At 48.2% G+C, this 15612-nt stretch overlaps 1 protein-coding gene across 3 annotated transcripts in view; it reads left to right on the top strand.

The window, feature by feature from the left end:
* chchd3a (coiled-coil-helix-coiled-coil-helix domain containing 3a) overlaps window positions 1-15612 on the top strand; it is a 70718-nt gene that overhangs the window by 31755 nt on the left and 23351 nt on the right. For all 3 annotated transcript variants that reach the window (XM_053863707.1, XM_053863710.1, XM_053863708.1), the window contains one exon: window positions 10882-10965. In XM_053863707.1, coding sequence (XP_053719682.1) covers window positions 10882-10965 — 84 coding nt within the window. The remainder of the gene's footprint in view (window positions 1-10881; window positions 10966-15612) is intronic.

The raw sequence follows: 15612 nt of genomic DNA, 5'->3' as shown, positions 1-15612 counted from the left end.
TGGGCATTGTCTTGGGCTGAGACTGGATTCACAGCTGGCAGCCGTCCTCCTCGTCCGACTTGACAACACTGCAACAATTGTTCTCTCTGCTGTTCGTGTTTACACATTATGATGGCAGGTAACTCCAGGTCACTGATGCCAAGGAATAGCCTTCTGCTTACTGTAGCCACAGACCTTGGATGCAGTGTCGTGCATGCGCTTCTGTAATTTTAGCTTCTCAAATGCACCATTGCTACTATTGAACCTGTCTCTTACTGTACTGTATGTTTCCTCAAGCATCTGGCTCAGTAGCGCCCCCGTGTGGATGAGCTGTGTGTCGTTTTTCCCAAAGTTGCCAATAGTCCTTTGAAACACAAAGCATTATACACTTCATCATAATGTAATACCTCATTTAAAGACTGTGGTGTCGATGCAGCATATAGTATAATACAGTAGCCAACCCCTATATACATATGTGTAGATATATACGTATATATATATATATATATATATATATATATATATATATATATGAGCGATGACATGACGCGCACCTGCATGAAATGCTCTGTGTGTAAAACAAATGTTGGTGCGACACCTGACTCTCGAGCCTTGTATGTGCTGTGTGTTCTGACAGAAAGTGTCTTGAAGTGAGTGTAGACCGAGACATGAAGCGTAACGTGAGACGCAAATGAATGTTTCCCGTCTGCTGAGAACCAGTTTTTCTGTTCACACTTTTGTGAATCTGATTGGGGGTCACCCTGAATTCGCTGACATGTACTTGAAAGACAGATGGTGAAGGTGTCCCAAGGCCCCCTCCTGGCATCATCAGGAAGAGCGCCTGCTGTGCGTTGACGCAGGATTCGTGAATATGCAGATAGTCCAGGTGAAGGAACCGGGGGGCCTGTCCATTCCCTTCACCCTGCTCAACATTCCTCTCACCTTCTCCTGTCTTGGGAGCTTTCTCCCAGCCTCCCATTCAGACACTCCCTCCTGCCTCCTCTGTCCTCCCCAGAGACAGCCGCTTCCTCCACTGTCAGGTGGCTCACTCTGTCCTTTGCCGTCAAGCGCAGGAATTATCCCCCCTTCACTTCTTTCTGGATGTGTGGCGAGTGCGATTTTATTTTGATCCACTGCTTCACGCTGCTCGGCCTCCGTCCATGTCCTCAGCTGAGCGCTGCTCTGCAGACGTTATCAATGATGAAAGATGTCTCTCGTGTGTGTAGAGCCGGACCTTTTGCTGGCCTGATAATGGGGATGACGACGGGATGCTCCTGTTTTAGGGCCGTGTGGAGTGAATAGTGCTTGGCTATGTGTTAGCTGCTTGTCCATTCTGTGAATTCATACTGTGACAAATGAGGGGTTCACTTGTCATTATTTTAGTGTTTTTTTACACTGTCACTGTATTATTCTGTGTCATCGTCTCTGCCATCGTTTCATTTTGGACTCGGAGTGCATTTTTAGTTGTCTTCCCTCTTGAGACAATACATTTCAATCTTCGAGAGCTTCCCTCAGGTTGGTGGTGGCCAATCGCCGACGTAGTAAATTTCTGTCTGTCCGCTCCCTGTGTTGCCGTGGTGTTCTTGACGTGCCCGCGCTCTCAGCAAGCCTCAGCCTCCCGTCACACATGTCCCCATGTCATGAAAATGAATGTGTGACCCGCCTTCTCTGCTGTGTTGGACGTGATAGATGACCGTGGACTTCCAGAGGTTCTGTCCCTCGGGCCGCAGATAAAGGCAGCTCCCAAACCATAGCTGATCAATCAGCTGTTCCCCCATCAATCCGTGTGTGGCAGATGTTGCGGCTGTCCTGTCGTGAGATTCCAGCGAAAGCTGAGGGGCTTGAGCTGCTTGTTTGGTTTCTGACGATCGCACCCATAAGAGAAGTGGTTGAATTGGACCACCTGGTTTGGGGAGAACCCTCTCTTAACCTTTGCTCTGATGTAATGAAGACTCCACGAGGATGCTTCATTCTACTGTGAACGTAAACAGCCAGCTGTTAGGATCTATACACAAACAGAGAAAAGCACCTACATCCTTGGCCCCAGATCCTGGCCTCTTGGTCCCTGTCCTGGGCAGGTCATGTGGTCCTCCGACCCCTGGGGTCACTGGATCATTACTCACTGTGAGAGGGACAATTTCTGTGTCCTCTGTATGTCTGCTGACTCTTGGACTTAGTCCCGTCAAAAGGGCAATCGGTTGATGCCCATTACCCATGAGGAAGAACTCGATTCCCTGAGTGAACACAGTGGGATTTTCTAATGAGAGTGTTTAAGATAAAACCCCCTGGCCTTGTTTGTGATGTCTGTGGTGCCGCCATGATCTCGACGCACCACACCCGAGGATATGCTCCCAACACTGCTCGTGAACAGGGGTGAGGAACCTATGGCTCGCGGGCCTGATGTGGCTCTTCTGACCACTGCTCCGGCTCATTGTGATGACGGGTGAAGGTGGGAGTGAGATTTCATCCTTGGGCTCAAAGGTTCTTCATGTCATTGAGTCAACAAACATCAACTCCGCCCTTTGCTTTCTTCTCTGTCAGATAGCTTTTTGATTGGAGAGTTTCCGTTCCTCGGCACAGTTCAAGTGTCCACATGTGAAGGTTCATGATCGTAAAGATCACTTCCCACAGTATCACCATAAGAAAGCCGCTGCACCCTTCGCCTGGCCAGAGTCCCGTGTAGCTCACTTCAGGTGCCTGTTTCCAATCTCAGATGGCTCGGGGCTCAAAGGAGAACTTCCTCTGTAATGTCTCAGTGAAAGCCATTCTCAAATGGTGCCGTCCTGATGACACTTGCGCTGTAATGTGGAATGGCTTATGTCTTATTAGTGACTCAAAGTGTAGTGTTTAACACTGCCATTAAGGGCTTTATGCGATGGTATCATTTTACACTCCATCATGTCCACTTGATCTTCCACTGATTGCCTTTTAAACGCACAACTCTATTGACTTTGGCGGCAGACTGTGCCAAGAGCCTGGGCAGTAGTCTGAGAGCAGGCTCCCTCCCTCCCTCTCCTCTGGAGGTGCTGAATGGACCGTGGTTCAGGTTGGGAAATATCAGCTTCCTCGGGTCACTTGTCTCTCGACACTGGGATGCTGATGTTTCCCTGCTCCATTATTGTCAGTGTCACTATCACTTATCTCTTTGGCGCAGGATGTCGAGGCTCAGAACTGTGTTGAATGCAGCTGCTTGAACGTATATTCATATTCTTAACGTCTTGCTCTGGATGGAATAAAACTGCATTTGTGCAACAAGTCCAGCAAAGAGTTAGCAGTTATCAAAGGGTGTGGTTCATGAGGCAGGAAAATGGACGGATCAGTCGAGCGACTCTATCTGTCGGCCGTGGTGTAGAAAGAGCTGAGCCAAAAGGCAAGTGCGTTCGAGTCGGAGAGAATCCGGCTCCTCTTGGACGCCTCCCTGGTGGGGTGTTTTGTCGATATCTCTCAGCAGGCCGTGGCCCCGGGCCAGACCCTGCTCGCCTCAGAGAGACGACAGTTGGCTTGGGACCACCTCAGCAATGCCCCGGTACAGAGAGCAACATCTGGGCCTCTGTGCTCCAGCTGCTGCGCCTGGGACCCGACCTTGGGTAAATGGGGGAAGATGCAGGACGGAGGCATCAGATTTATGCCACTGTGTGTGCACTGTTGCGTAGTGAAGAGTCTTAAATTAGATGTCATCGTAGTCTTTCTGTGAAAAGGAACTCTGCTGGTTTGGCCCATCCTCATCGTGTCATGGTCATCGCCACACTGTGTGCAACAGTCATCATTTTGAAACATGCTGCTCATACATGACCATGTCACTGAATGACGATATAGTTCAACTGGCTACAGGCCATGGGCTCCGCTCGCTTCCCAGCAACGGTGCGTGTTCTGTCTTGTGTCACCGCTCTCCTCGTCTCCATTTTGACCGTACCTGTCCTCACGCGCACCTGCTCTGCCAATTAACTGCGTGTCACCTTCACATTGGCCTGCCCTTTGACCCCTGCCATCGATGTGCGGGTGTATTGAGCTGCTGGCTCGTGGCTTTAGCAGTAACTTGTCACCAGCCTTGTCACGCAGGTCCGTGGTGAGGCAAACATGCTGGTGGACGCAGCATTGATTATTATGCCTGTGTGTCAGGCTGAGTTGGTGCTGAAGGAGACGCGCCGGGGTTGGAGATGACTCTGGGTTAATGTGATCACGGAGCCGTGTCAGATCATAAATGATTTATAAACATGCGGGAGCCACGCTGGGTTGCAAATGCGGGGCCTTCCTTCTTTTTAATGCAGACATCTCCGCTGGTGACGGATGAAATGAGCTTGTCACCTTTCCTCAAATGGATTTCAGCCTATCTGCTGCACTGAGACAAAGATACGTCTGGCCATTACAGTATTTGGATGCTCACTGTGTGTCAAAGTGGCTGTCTGCTGCACTCCCCTGTCGAACCCCCCTCCCCTGCAAACAGTCAGAAAGGGAGCATCCGGGTGCATTCGGGGAGGCAGGTGTGGGGAGGAGGGCAGGAGCTGTGGGTGGGGAGCCTGACGCAGCAAAATCCTGCCGTTCATCACTCTTCCCTCCTCTCCTCCACCTCCACTCCTGCTCAAACTGCACTCGTGGGCTCATTAAAAAACATGCCTGCTCTTAATTATTCAGCGGCTGGCTAATTGATATTCACAGAGGCGTTCACCTCCTCTAAATGATCCGTTTAATCTGACCTGCGCAGGCTCGCTTCACATGCGCTTCACCTGCAGCCAGTGTGTTACTTTTCTTCACCAACGCTGCAGATTTTACCGCTTCTCCAGCGACTCATCGTCTCAGCCACCCTCATTACGCTGGAGCCACTGACGTCCACCCTGCTACGGGAACAATGATATTGGTCTTATCCTTCACTCGACTGCGCCGCATGTTGTGCTCACTTGAGTCCTGTTACACTTGGTTAACCTACCCATCGGTCTGTCCTTGTTCTTCACCGTACGCTTTAGCTAGCTTCATTTTTGACCTCCGCCGCAGGTTTGTCTGTCTGTTAGCTCAATAGCTCGAGAATTTCCAAGCATTATGGGAGAGCTGATGAAGCGCGGGGGGTGTTCTGAGGATCAGGATTTACAAAGGTTTTCAAAATATCTGAGCGGTGATTCTAAATCCTGCTGCTCACGCACCCTCTTCTGTTCAGAACTAGCAAGAAAACAGAAAATTGACTTGAGAAAACATGACGTAGGATCAAACAGAGCTCAGACGATACACCCTCAGATCAATATCATGATCATCGAGCTTGTTTACCTCGGTGTGATGGAGGGAAACGATGGTCCTTCTCCCTTTCAGTTCAGGCATGATCCCAATATCAAACTGGTTTATTGTTTAGAAAGAGTGCAACTCACCCTTTATACATACACAAAGCTCTTATGTGCAATAACAGTGAACTGTTGGAGTCAAATGTCACCGTGGATGAACAAGTTCTTGCGGTCAAATAGTTTCATTGGTTGCGAGCCAGCCTCATAAAGGCAGACCTCAACTCACAGACTGGGACAAGAAAACCTGCATTAAACCAACATCCATCCAATTTCTCGGAGTAGTGCACCCCAGGACACGATCGTATTGATGGTGTAACACCAGCACCTCCCAACCTCAGAGGAGGAAACTGAGTGGCTCCCTCTCAGCCTTGTGAGTCCCTCTCTCTCATTTATGGTCAACCCACAATACTGCATTCACCCTCAGCAACAATATTAGCCCTCACAATTGCAAGTAGTCCTAATGCTGGGATGGCATCTAGTTTCTGTGAGTGGGAGTGATCCCTTGGTTACTGAGGGCAGTCGTTCACAAGCTGAGCGCTGCCCACCCAATGAGGCAGGTAGTGGTCCGTTCAGTTTTGCAAACCACAATTTCTGGCTATTTGTTTTTGCTTCGACTTGCTACTCGCTTTCTTCCTTAGCGCTGGACCTTTCTTGGGCAAGGCTTTGTCTCGGTCTTGGAAAAGGCTTAGGACCCATATGAGACAAGTTAAAAGATCTGAACACACAGCTGGTGATGAAACTAGCTTTTCTTCAGCTGCTGTCTCCTCTGTGACACAAGTTTTATGCATATTGCTGTTCTTCTTTTTTCTCTCCAAATAACTAGAAAAGCACCCAGAGTGCACTAAACTCCAGATCCAGATTCCGAAGACGCTCCTATCTCCCAGCGTTAAAGGATGGTTAAATAGAAACTCCTGGATCCAGAGCCAAAACTGAATCATTGGTTCCCATTTGACATACTTCCTGATTTGTTTTTTTTTTGTTTTTGATTTGTCTTTTGTTTTTGTTATTTTGGACACAGACATACGAATGCTGTCGAAAACATATCATGCCTGGCAGAGGGAACGAACTGTCAGGGAATATGTAAGGGACATGGAACTGAACCAAACAGATGACGACGAGGGCTTGTGTTTTTGGACTTTTGAGTGTAAAGTTCACATCCATCTGTTTCTCCGATTTCACCCGTCCATCCTCTCTGTGCTTCTGATCTGCCCCTCCATGCTGAGCACCTCTTCATCAGGCGGACAAAAGGCTGGACAGCGCAGAGGTTTGGCCTCCGCTATGATTAGATTATCTTAAAAGTCCGCTGAATGGAGTTAATCAGTCGGAAGTAATCCTGGCATTGTGCGTGTGTCTGGACCGGTGTGTGTTGTTCAGGAGGAGGGGTTGTGTGCACATATGGAAATCTAACACAAACACACACACACACACATCAACACACGGTTGTAACAAAAGTCCCGTTGAACACTTCTTTATTAACCTCTTTAGTTTTGCCTTCAGCTCAGATTTATCCCCCTCCTCCCCTGATCCGTGGGTACAGCTGCTCTTGTGATCTGTGTCTGAGGTGCGCGTCTTTTGTCTGCCCCCGCATTGAGCGTTGCACTCACACACAGTTATGCATTGACAGTGTTTTGTCTTGTGGAGGAAATAAATGTGCGTCACTGATTTTGATGGCTTTGTGTGGAGCTGCTCGAGCAAACCTGATCTTTTGGAAAATCTCATTCCAACATATGGTGGCATAAACGACTCGGAACATCAGAAGCTTCCGTCCGTCAAGTCTTGACCACCTTTCAGTGTTGTTGCCAAGGTTACCAAGTGGGAGTCCTTCGACTTTGTTTTATAATTTTCATAAACCCAAGGCGTCATATACCGACGATGGGAAAGTGGACCTTTACGTCCTGAAGGCTGCCTTCTGCGTCAGTATGGGACGCAATAGTCCAATAGACCGTGGAAGTGAGGACGGATTGGTTTGGCAGCAAGTCAATATCCAACATCATCATCGGGATTTGAATGAACTCTATTGTCCTGAAAACCTTCCAAATCTTCCTCCAGTGTGCGTCGTCCGATACGCCTGAAGAAACTCGTGACGTGTTGATGCGCAGAGGCCGAGTGCTACAAATGAAACTGTGGTCCTGACAGGAAAGTGTCGGGACAAACGAGCTGAGTTTTCCTCCTGACCTTCATTAAGAGCTGTCACTGGCAATTAGCTTGTGCCTTATGAATACACGCTGTCTCCGAACAATTCCAACGGTAACTAAGCAGCGGCTTATGAAGCTCCTGCAGCAAATCATTCAAGGTCCTCCTTGTTTTTAAAGGAGCTTGCCCAAGGCTCCACACTGGGATTTGAAGCCGCCGCTTTTTACGCCTTTCATTTGAAATTAGGCAGAAAGCAAACTCATGAAAGGGGATTAGTGTTTTGTCGTGTTAGGTTGGTAGCACTGCTCCACCAGCTAACCAGGAAGGTAGTCTTTTGGGGGCATTCTGATTCACTTCTGGTTTGTTGTCCTCTGATATTTGGAAGCAGATGTCTGTCTGTGACCCACATCTCTGATGTGCTCCTTTCTTGCTCTATCAAAGTGATCCTCCAATAAGTGTAGGGATGTTCAGAGGGCAGCTGCAGGGAGCGCCTGTAATGACACAGGCTGTTTTCATCGTCTTTCACGTGAAGGATGACTCCTGCACTCATGAAGTGTGATGTCGTACGAGCCCTCTTTTCAGGAACTACGTCCACATTCTAACATGGTCCGACATATTTTTGTCGTCCAGCAAAATGTTCCCCTTCTTCCATGCCTCCCTCCGTATCGATGTCATCTGGTCACTAATTCCTGGAAGTTGACAGTTGCCTGTCTCGGAGTAGCTCTGCGCCGACCTCGCCTTATGAGTGCCTTGCTGTATTCTCAGTTCCCTTTCTTGCAACAACTTGCTTTGGAAAAGTTTGTGGATAAAATCCATCTCTGAGTTCCCTTCCTCTCCCTCATTTACCCCAAATGGCTGAATAGTGCTTTGTCTGGAGTGAGATTCTGTTCTTTTTCCTGTGCAGCTCACTGTTGTTACCGGTATCTATAGTTCACTGGCTTCACTTTTCAGTACTGATGCCATGTTGTCCACTTACTTCCTGGATAACTGCAATAAATCCAACGGATGAAGCAGAGAAGAACGGAGAGGGCAACGTTTTTACATGTACTGAATTGGTGACAATAAATCCAACTGTTGATCTCTCCAATCTGCAGCCTTCCTCACGTGGTCCATCTCTTCACATGTCCAGCCAAAATGCGTGACTTGAGCAACAGACTTCAGTCATAATGGAGTTTCTTTTGGGATTTTTTTTTTTTGAGAAACACCCAGATGTTCATGACTAGCTCCATGATGCGTTGCATGCTTTCTGCTTGTTTAAACGTGTTTAATCACCTAAGAGCGCTAAACCCACAATCAACTGAGTCAATGTTCAAGACTGCTGTTTTCATATCTTGGAATCCACGAGTGATGTTTTGGATTGTTTGGTGGAGCAGATTGGAAGAGATTGCCACCGTTACAAGCTCAAAGCTCTGGCTCGACTTTGAAACTTGTGCCACTCCTGTTCCGACAGCCTTTTGTCGGCTTGGAGATGATTGAAAGTCAATCTCTGATGGTTATCCGCGGCGAGAGGCTGAGATGAGGTAATGATCGTCTTCTGCAGTTCACAGTGCAGCAGAAGTGACTTTGTGTGATTCCGCTGCTCTGAAGCAGAGCTGTGGTTCAGTATTTCTGCATGCGTGATGAAGAGGCTAACTTTGCCTGGCTGGAGGGTGAGCGGACAGTTGCAACTCTCGAGCATCTTGAATGTTACTGTGTAGAGCTCCGTGGGTGTGGAGGGGCTTGGCAAGCGGCGGGCGGCTCAGGCCCTCGGTGAAGACTTCACCAAGCACGTCTGTCGGACCCATGATGGCTGGGAGTTGGTCTGCACAGGTCGCAGTGTTTTGTACCAGTCAAAGGTAAAGCACGTACCTCCCTTGCTCCTGATGCCAAAAGAGCAGGAAAACTTCAATTGTTGTGTGTCGCGCCGCTCACTGTCTACACAGCTTGGTGGTTTCTAAACGTTCTGCTGTGCAAGATAGCTGAGACCTTTGGACGATAAGGCTTGGTCTACAAGGCTGCTGTGTTGTTCACCAAGCTGGTGCGAAGCAGAATCACGATCCCTGAGGCACAGTTGCATCTTCACTTCGATGTCTGAGTCAATTGAAGCTGATCAGTGCAGCCGTGTGCTTCGGTTTTTATTCTTCAACAAAGCTCTCAGTGATCCACATGGTGCTGGATTGCGCTATTGTATGCATGAAGTTGACTGGCCCATTGACGTGCAGTTAGACGTCGTGTTGTGTTTCAGCATCTGAGTCATCATCATCATCATCGTTACATCTGAGTCTGTGTGGCCTGAGTTTGACATCTCTATTGCCATGGTGAACACAGAAACATACCATTGTGATGGAGCGAAACAGACGCATGAAGCTCAGACAGGATGTCGATGCCATGGCTGAAAATCACTCCATGCTAGTGTTGAGAATGTTTGTCTTTCCTCCACCACTGGAGCGTCATCTGCCACCTACTCGTGGAAAGCAGGGGTCTCAAACCAGCCCTGGCCAAGGTGGAGCTGATGGAGCTGGGAAGTGACATCACTGCTGAGCTCAGCACATTCCAGGTGCCATGTGCAAAAAAAGCTATTCATTTCACTGATTTTGTGAACACAATGCAAACATGCAAAAAAAAAAGTTAGAAGTTGTGTATCTGCAGTCTTACAGGAGGTCTCCTGGATGTTGACAGCAGCCATCTTGGTTTGCCATCTGAGATGAGTGAGAATTCTCCCACCTTCTGAGGTCAATTGAGGTCATCGTCAGAACTGCGGGGCCCCAAAGTTTGAGACCCCCGCCTCACGTGGTACTCTCTCACACATGTATCTCACAAAATAATTCAAGTGCTTGAAGAAAATGGGTCCTACATCAAAACGTGCATTTTAAGTTCTTCATTCCTTCTCAATTTAAGATGAGACCAGGTGGTTAAAATGAGCAGACAGTCATCGATACCTGTTTAAACAAAGGTGAACGCTCCTTTGTTTACGTCCAGTAATATCAAGCAATCAACTTTGGATTCAAACTTCCTGTCTGGAATTGAAACCCCTCTGTGAGGTTTTCAACTCCCACCGTTTTATGAGTTCTCTTCCTCTGGCGTCCTATTGTCCGGTCACTAACAAAAATAAGTCACTTGATTTATGTCTGCCTCGTCCGCTGGACCGGCGCGCCTGGTGAAGATACTAAATCTGCTCTGTGGTTGAGAAAGTGAAGGAGATCTTGCAGAGCACGGACTATGATAGCTGGTGCTCTTATCTGTGGTCTGCTTCAGAGGCACGTCTCGTGAAGGTTACAGTGGAGCCAGGACAGTGGAGATACGTAGAGCTGCTGAAGACGATGGCGATGATTGCGCCTCCTCCTCGATGGTGGGAGATTGATCAGAACGAAGAGAATGTTCGAATAATGCCAGCTGGCAACATGTCACGCTTTATAGTCGGCGCCATGAGGACCAGCCGTGCGAGTGGCATTGCTTGAATTGCTCTTTCTGCCACAACACACACAGTGTCAGGTCTCTTACTCTCATGTATGTTTGTCATCAGGCTAAGAAGCTGGCGTCCAAGGAGGCTGATCTGAATAGGCAGGAGGCCTTCTACCGGGACCAAGTGGCTCGCCTGGAGGAGTGGGTAAGAACACCACCCATCACCTCATGTAGTGCCTGCAGCGTCCGTCCCCTCTCGTCCAGTCCAATGATCTGAGGATGCTCCGTCTGTGTGAGTCTTGATGCAACAGAAGAGCTTGTCCTGGTGCAGCGGCAGGGCACTTGCTTGCTGAGGAGTGGTGCCTGTGGATTGTGTATGGGCGCTGTCATCCTGTCGGTGGTGTGAGGCTGCCCCGTCATCACGCAACCTTCACTGCTAACCTCGTGTATGTTCATGTGTGCCCCACCAACTTCCACATTAGTCTCAAATGCTCGAGCCTTTACCAACTGCTGGCGTCAGCCGTGGGCAGAACGTCAAAACTCTCTAGTTTCTCGAGTTATCAGCAATGTCATAAATACACTCGCCTTTACGTTGGTCACCATAGGAATGTAAGAATTTCACTCATCTGTAGTGCATTCTTAATACTTTCATAAGGCACCATAATGCATTTATCAGGCTCCATGGAACATGTTGTGGATTCACATACAGTGGGCAAGTATTTAGTCAGTCGCCAATTGTGCAACTTCTCCCACTTAAAAAGATGAGAGAGGCCTGTACGTTTCACCATAGGTACACTTCAGAAATCCAGAGAATCACGTTTGATTTCTAATGAATGAATGTAAAATAAGTGTTTGGTCACCTACAAACAAGCTTCTTCTGTCAGAAGCTCCTCTGTCCTCCACTCCTTGTCTGTATTGATGGCTCTTGTTTGAACTGCTTCTCAGTATTAAAGACACCTGTCCACAACCCCAAACCCTCACACTCCACTATGGCCAAGACCAAAGAGCTGTCAAAGGACATGAGGAAGCAAATTGTAGACCTTCACCAGGCTGGGAAGACTGAATCTGCACAAGGTCAGCAGCTTGGTGTGAAGAAATCAACTGTGGGAGCAATTATTAGAAAATGGAAGACCTACAGGACCACCCATAATCTCCCTCCATCTGGGTCAAAATAACAACAAGAACGGTGAGCAAAAATCCCAGAACCACATGGGGGGGGTCTAGTGAAAGACCTGCAGAGAGCTGGGACCACAGTGACAAAGGCCACCATCAGTAACACACTACGCCACCAGGGACTCGAACCCTGCAGTGCCAGACGTGTCCCCCTGCTGAAGCCAGTACGTGTGCAAGCCTGTCTGAAGTTTGCTGGAGAGCATTTGGATGATCCAGAAGAGGATTGGGAACCAAAACGGAACTTTTTGGTCTAAACTCAACTCGTCGTGTTTGGAGGACAAAGACTGCTGAGTTGCACCCAAACAACACCATACCTACTGTGAAGCATGGGGCGGGACACACCATGCTCTGGGGCTGTGTTTCTGCAAAGGGACCAGGACGACTGATCCGCGTAAAGGAGAGAATGAATGGGGCCATGTATGGTGAGATTTGCAATGAAAACCTTCCATCTGCAAGGGCATTGAAGATGAAACGTGGCTGGGTCTTTCAGCATGACAACGATCCCAAACACAGCGCTCGGACAACCAAGGAGCGGCTTCATAAGAAGCGTTTCAAGGTCCTGGAGTGGCCTCCACATCTCAACCCCATAGAAAATCCTTGGAGGCAGTTGAAAATCCGTGTTGCTCTAGAGGCAGTCTGCATGGAGGAATGGGCCAAAACACCTCCAACCTCTCGTGAAGAGTAAACGTTTGGTCTCTGTAACTCTCTCAGGGTGTATTGAGATGAACTTGGGTTTTTGACCAAACACCTATTTTACCGAGGAATTTACCAATTCATTCATGATGAGATTCTCTGGATTTCTGAAGTGCACCTGTGGTGACACGTACAGGCCTCTCTCATCTTTTTAGGTGGGAGAACTTGCACAATTGGCAGCCGACTAAATACTTTTTGCCCACTGTATTCCCCCAGGGGACCTTGTGATTATTCAATGAACTTCCCTAACCCTTAAAATACTTGAGAAACATTGCTCTAAGTTGTCATATATGATTATATTTCAATCATGCCAAGGATTTATTTAGAGCCTTAGAAATTCATTAAGATGCCTGATGAACAAAGTCATCATGCTTTATGGATTCAACCTCAAAATAGAATGGAAACACAATTTCATCACCACACGATGCACTTGTTCAAGAACTATGTTTGTGGCCAAAACAACAAATTGAATCCAATAAATCCAACTCTAAATTCAACAGTATGCTCGTCAAGTAGATTATCATTTCAATCAGCATTATTAAAAAAGTTTAAATACAAATGAAAAAAAAGATGAACAATAGTTTATTTTTATAGTGGGCTAAACAACTCATTGTGTTTGTTTACATGTGTAACTCTTGGTGTGTCGTCATTGATTCTGAAAGTCACAAACTGCAGCGGGAGCACAGTTTGATTTTGGACAGGCTGCGATTCCCCACTTGAGGACCTCTTGTGTTGGACTGAATTGTCATCATCAAATGTGATGCTGTGAAGACTCCCCACACACCCCCAGCAGCGCCGTGTTTCACCTCTGCTCTCTACAGCGCCGCAGCAGCCGCAGCCGGAGGAACAGAAACAAAGAGAGGCAATATAATTCTGATATATATTACACGTCTGTTCCAATTCAACAGGGCTATTTATCAAAGAAGCTCCCAGTGACAGCCCATCACCAAGTCTGCCCACAGCTCGGCCCCTCTCAGCCCCAAGTACCAAATAAGCCCTGAAAACAATATCTATATATTTATTACCTTTTCACTCAATACCTGCCACTCTGTAAAACAATCTCATATTTAACCATCAACTGCTTTTTTTCCCTTCCGTCCTCACCCCATCTGTCCTCGTCCATCTTTTCATCTCAGATTTCTTTGGCCCACTTTTTCTCCCTGCTTTTCTTCACTCTCCTAGTCTTCATTTACGGGGACCAAATTGGATTTTGGTGCTCTCCCCAGGAGGAAAATAACAACAACATTTGCCATCTCAGAGTGAAGTAACACACTGGCGAAGTCATGAAAGAAGTAATGGCTTCACGTCCTCCTGCTTTCTTCATCATGTTTCAGTCAGACGGTTCTGTCACTCCTTCTGTCGCTTTGATATCATTTCTAACGGTCCATTGAGGAAGCTGCCTACGTTTAATGCTGAAAGAAAGGTTGATGAACGTTCCTTCCTCGGGTGGTTCTGCTCTGGATGCTCTGCTGCTGGAGGGTGTGGAGGGCCAATGGCTTTCTCCTGGTCATCACTGGGCATCCAGGGCCGTTGTTGCTGCGAGTGAATCCTCAGCGTTCACCCTGTCGTGTGGGCCGTCTGACGGTCTGAAGTCCACTTCTAATGCTTGGGGAAAGGCATCCTGGTTGGTCTCCCACAGCTCTGCCGCACACAAAAAGCAAGCCGCATGCATTAGTGACCCCCCTGCCTCGGCTGCGTTTCCTCACTAACCACTGCAGCATGGGCTGCTCTCACTGGCTTCCTTTGTCCATCACAAGGTTTAAAACACACGCTGAATGGGTGTCCTCTCTTTCTCTCTCACTGGAGGTGCATTCTCAACAGCGCAATCTGTGCAACAAAAGCTGCCGATGTACATGTTTGTTCGTCTAATCCTGAAGTTGAAGGATCGGAAGCCCAGCGACGAGCCGTCGCTGATGTATTCAGAGAGGGAAAATTCATCCACTAGAAGAGGTGACATTGAAGAGAAGCCGGTCGTAGCAGTCAGCGGGGTGGATCCGCCATCTTGACTGTCCAGAGGGAGTGGCTCTTGTCCCTACAAGCCAGTGAACACGGCGACGGCTCACGGTTGGTGTGAAGATTCAGACTCATTCTGTCTGCTTTTATGATTGTTCTGGAGGTGATGAGAGCGAGCGAGGTCTGCCGCTAAATGGAGAACTTTGCCCTCTGGCTCAGCACAAACCGTCACCACGAAAGACTGAGAGTCGGCTTGAGGTTGAGGACTCCAAGGCTGCATCTCCTCCATATGGAGCGGGCTTGGAGCACTCGGGCCTGGAGGCCCAGCCATGTCCAACTGGGATGAGCCTCAGTGGGAGGCCCAATTCCTAAAAAAAGGTGACCCAACCTTAGCTAAGCAGTAGGAAATGGATGGAGGACAGGAACCTCAGAACTGATGAGTGTGTAGAACTGTGGTTTGGTCATTAGACCGTCCACAATCAACCAATCCTTCATTGGTATCCGGCCTGAAGATGGCACCTGTTTGGCTGGTCTTCTGTTCCGCCTGTTCTGCTCTGCGCCTGATCAGAAAAAAGACGTTGTTCATACAAAGACCTACTTGTCTTTGTTTTGACCCAAGTGAAGACGTTCCTCTGAGTGTGTGGGAACATCGCTGCTGTCCTCTGTCCATCACTGCAGTGCTTTAGCTGGGACTGACCCCCGAGCAGGCTCTAAAATGACTTCATCAGGAATGGACTTCATCCCGGGCCACTGTGAGAAACAAATGCTTGCGTGAGCTAAGAGTATGTTGTTGGTGAACACATGTTTCTTTCTTGTCAATGTATTCCACTGTGCCTTCAGCATTTGCCTTCAGGTAGTGCTGTAGTACTGCAGTAGATTGTCTCAAGACCACCCACTTTTTTCAGGGATCTGGTCTTGTCTCGGTCTTGGACTGAGTGCAGTGGCTGACAGAGAGGCTCTGGGGGTGTTGTTTGTGGCGGGTGAAGGCAGCGTTGTACAGGTGGAGTTGACTGACCGGAGCGATCGGTGACAG

Source organism: Synchiropus splendidus, chromosome 4 (genome assembly GCF_027744825.2).
Source record: "Synchiropus splendidus isolate RoL2022-P1 chromosome 4, RoL_Sspl_1.0, whole genome shotgun sequence".
Classification (NCBI taxonomy): Eukaryota; Metazoa; Chordata; class Actinopteri; order Syngnathiformes; family Callionymidae; genus Synchiropus; species Synchiropus splendidus.
The sequence above is the reverse complement of the archived record's forward strand: the minus strand, read 5'-3'. Positions and strand labels throughout refer to the sequence as shown.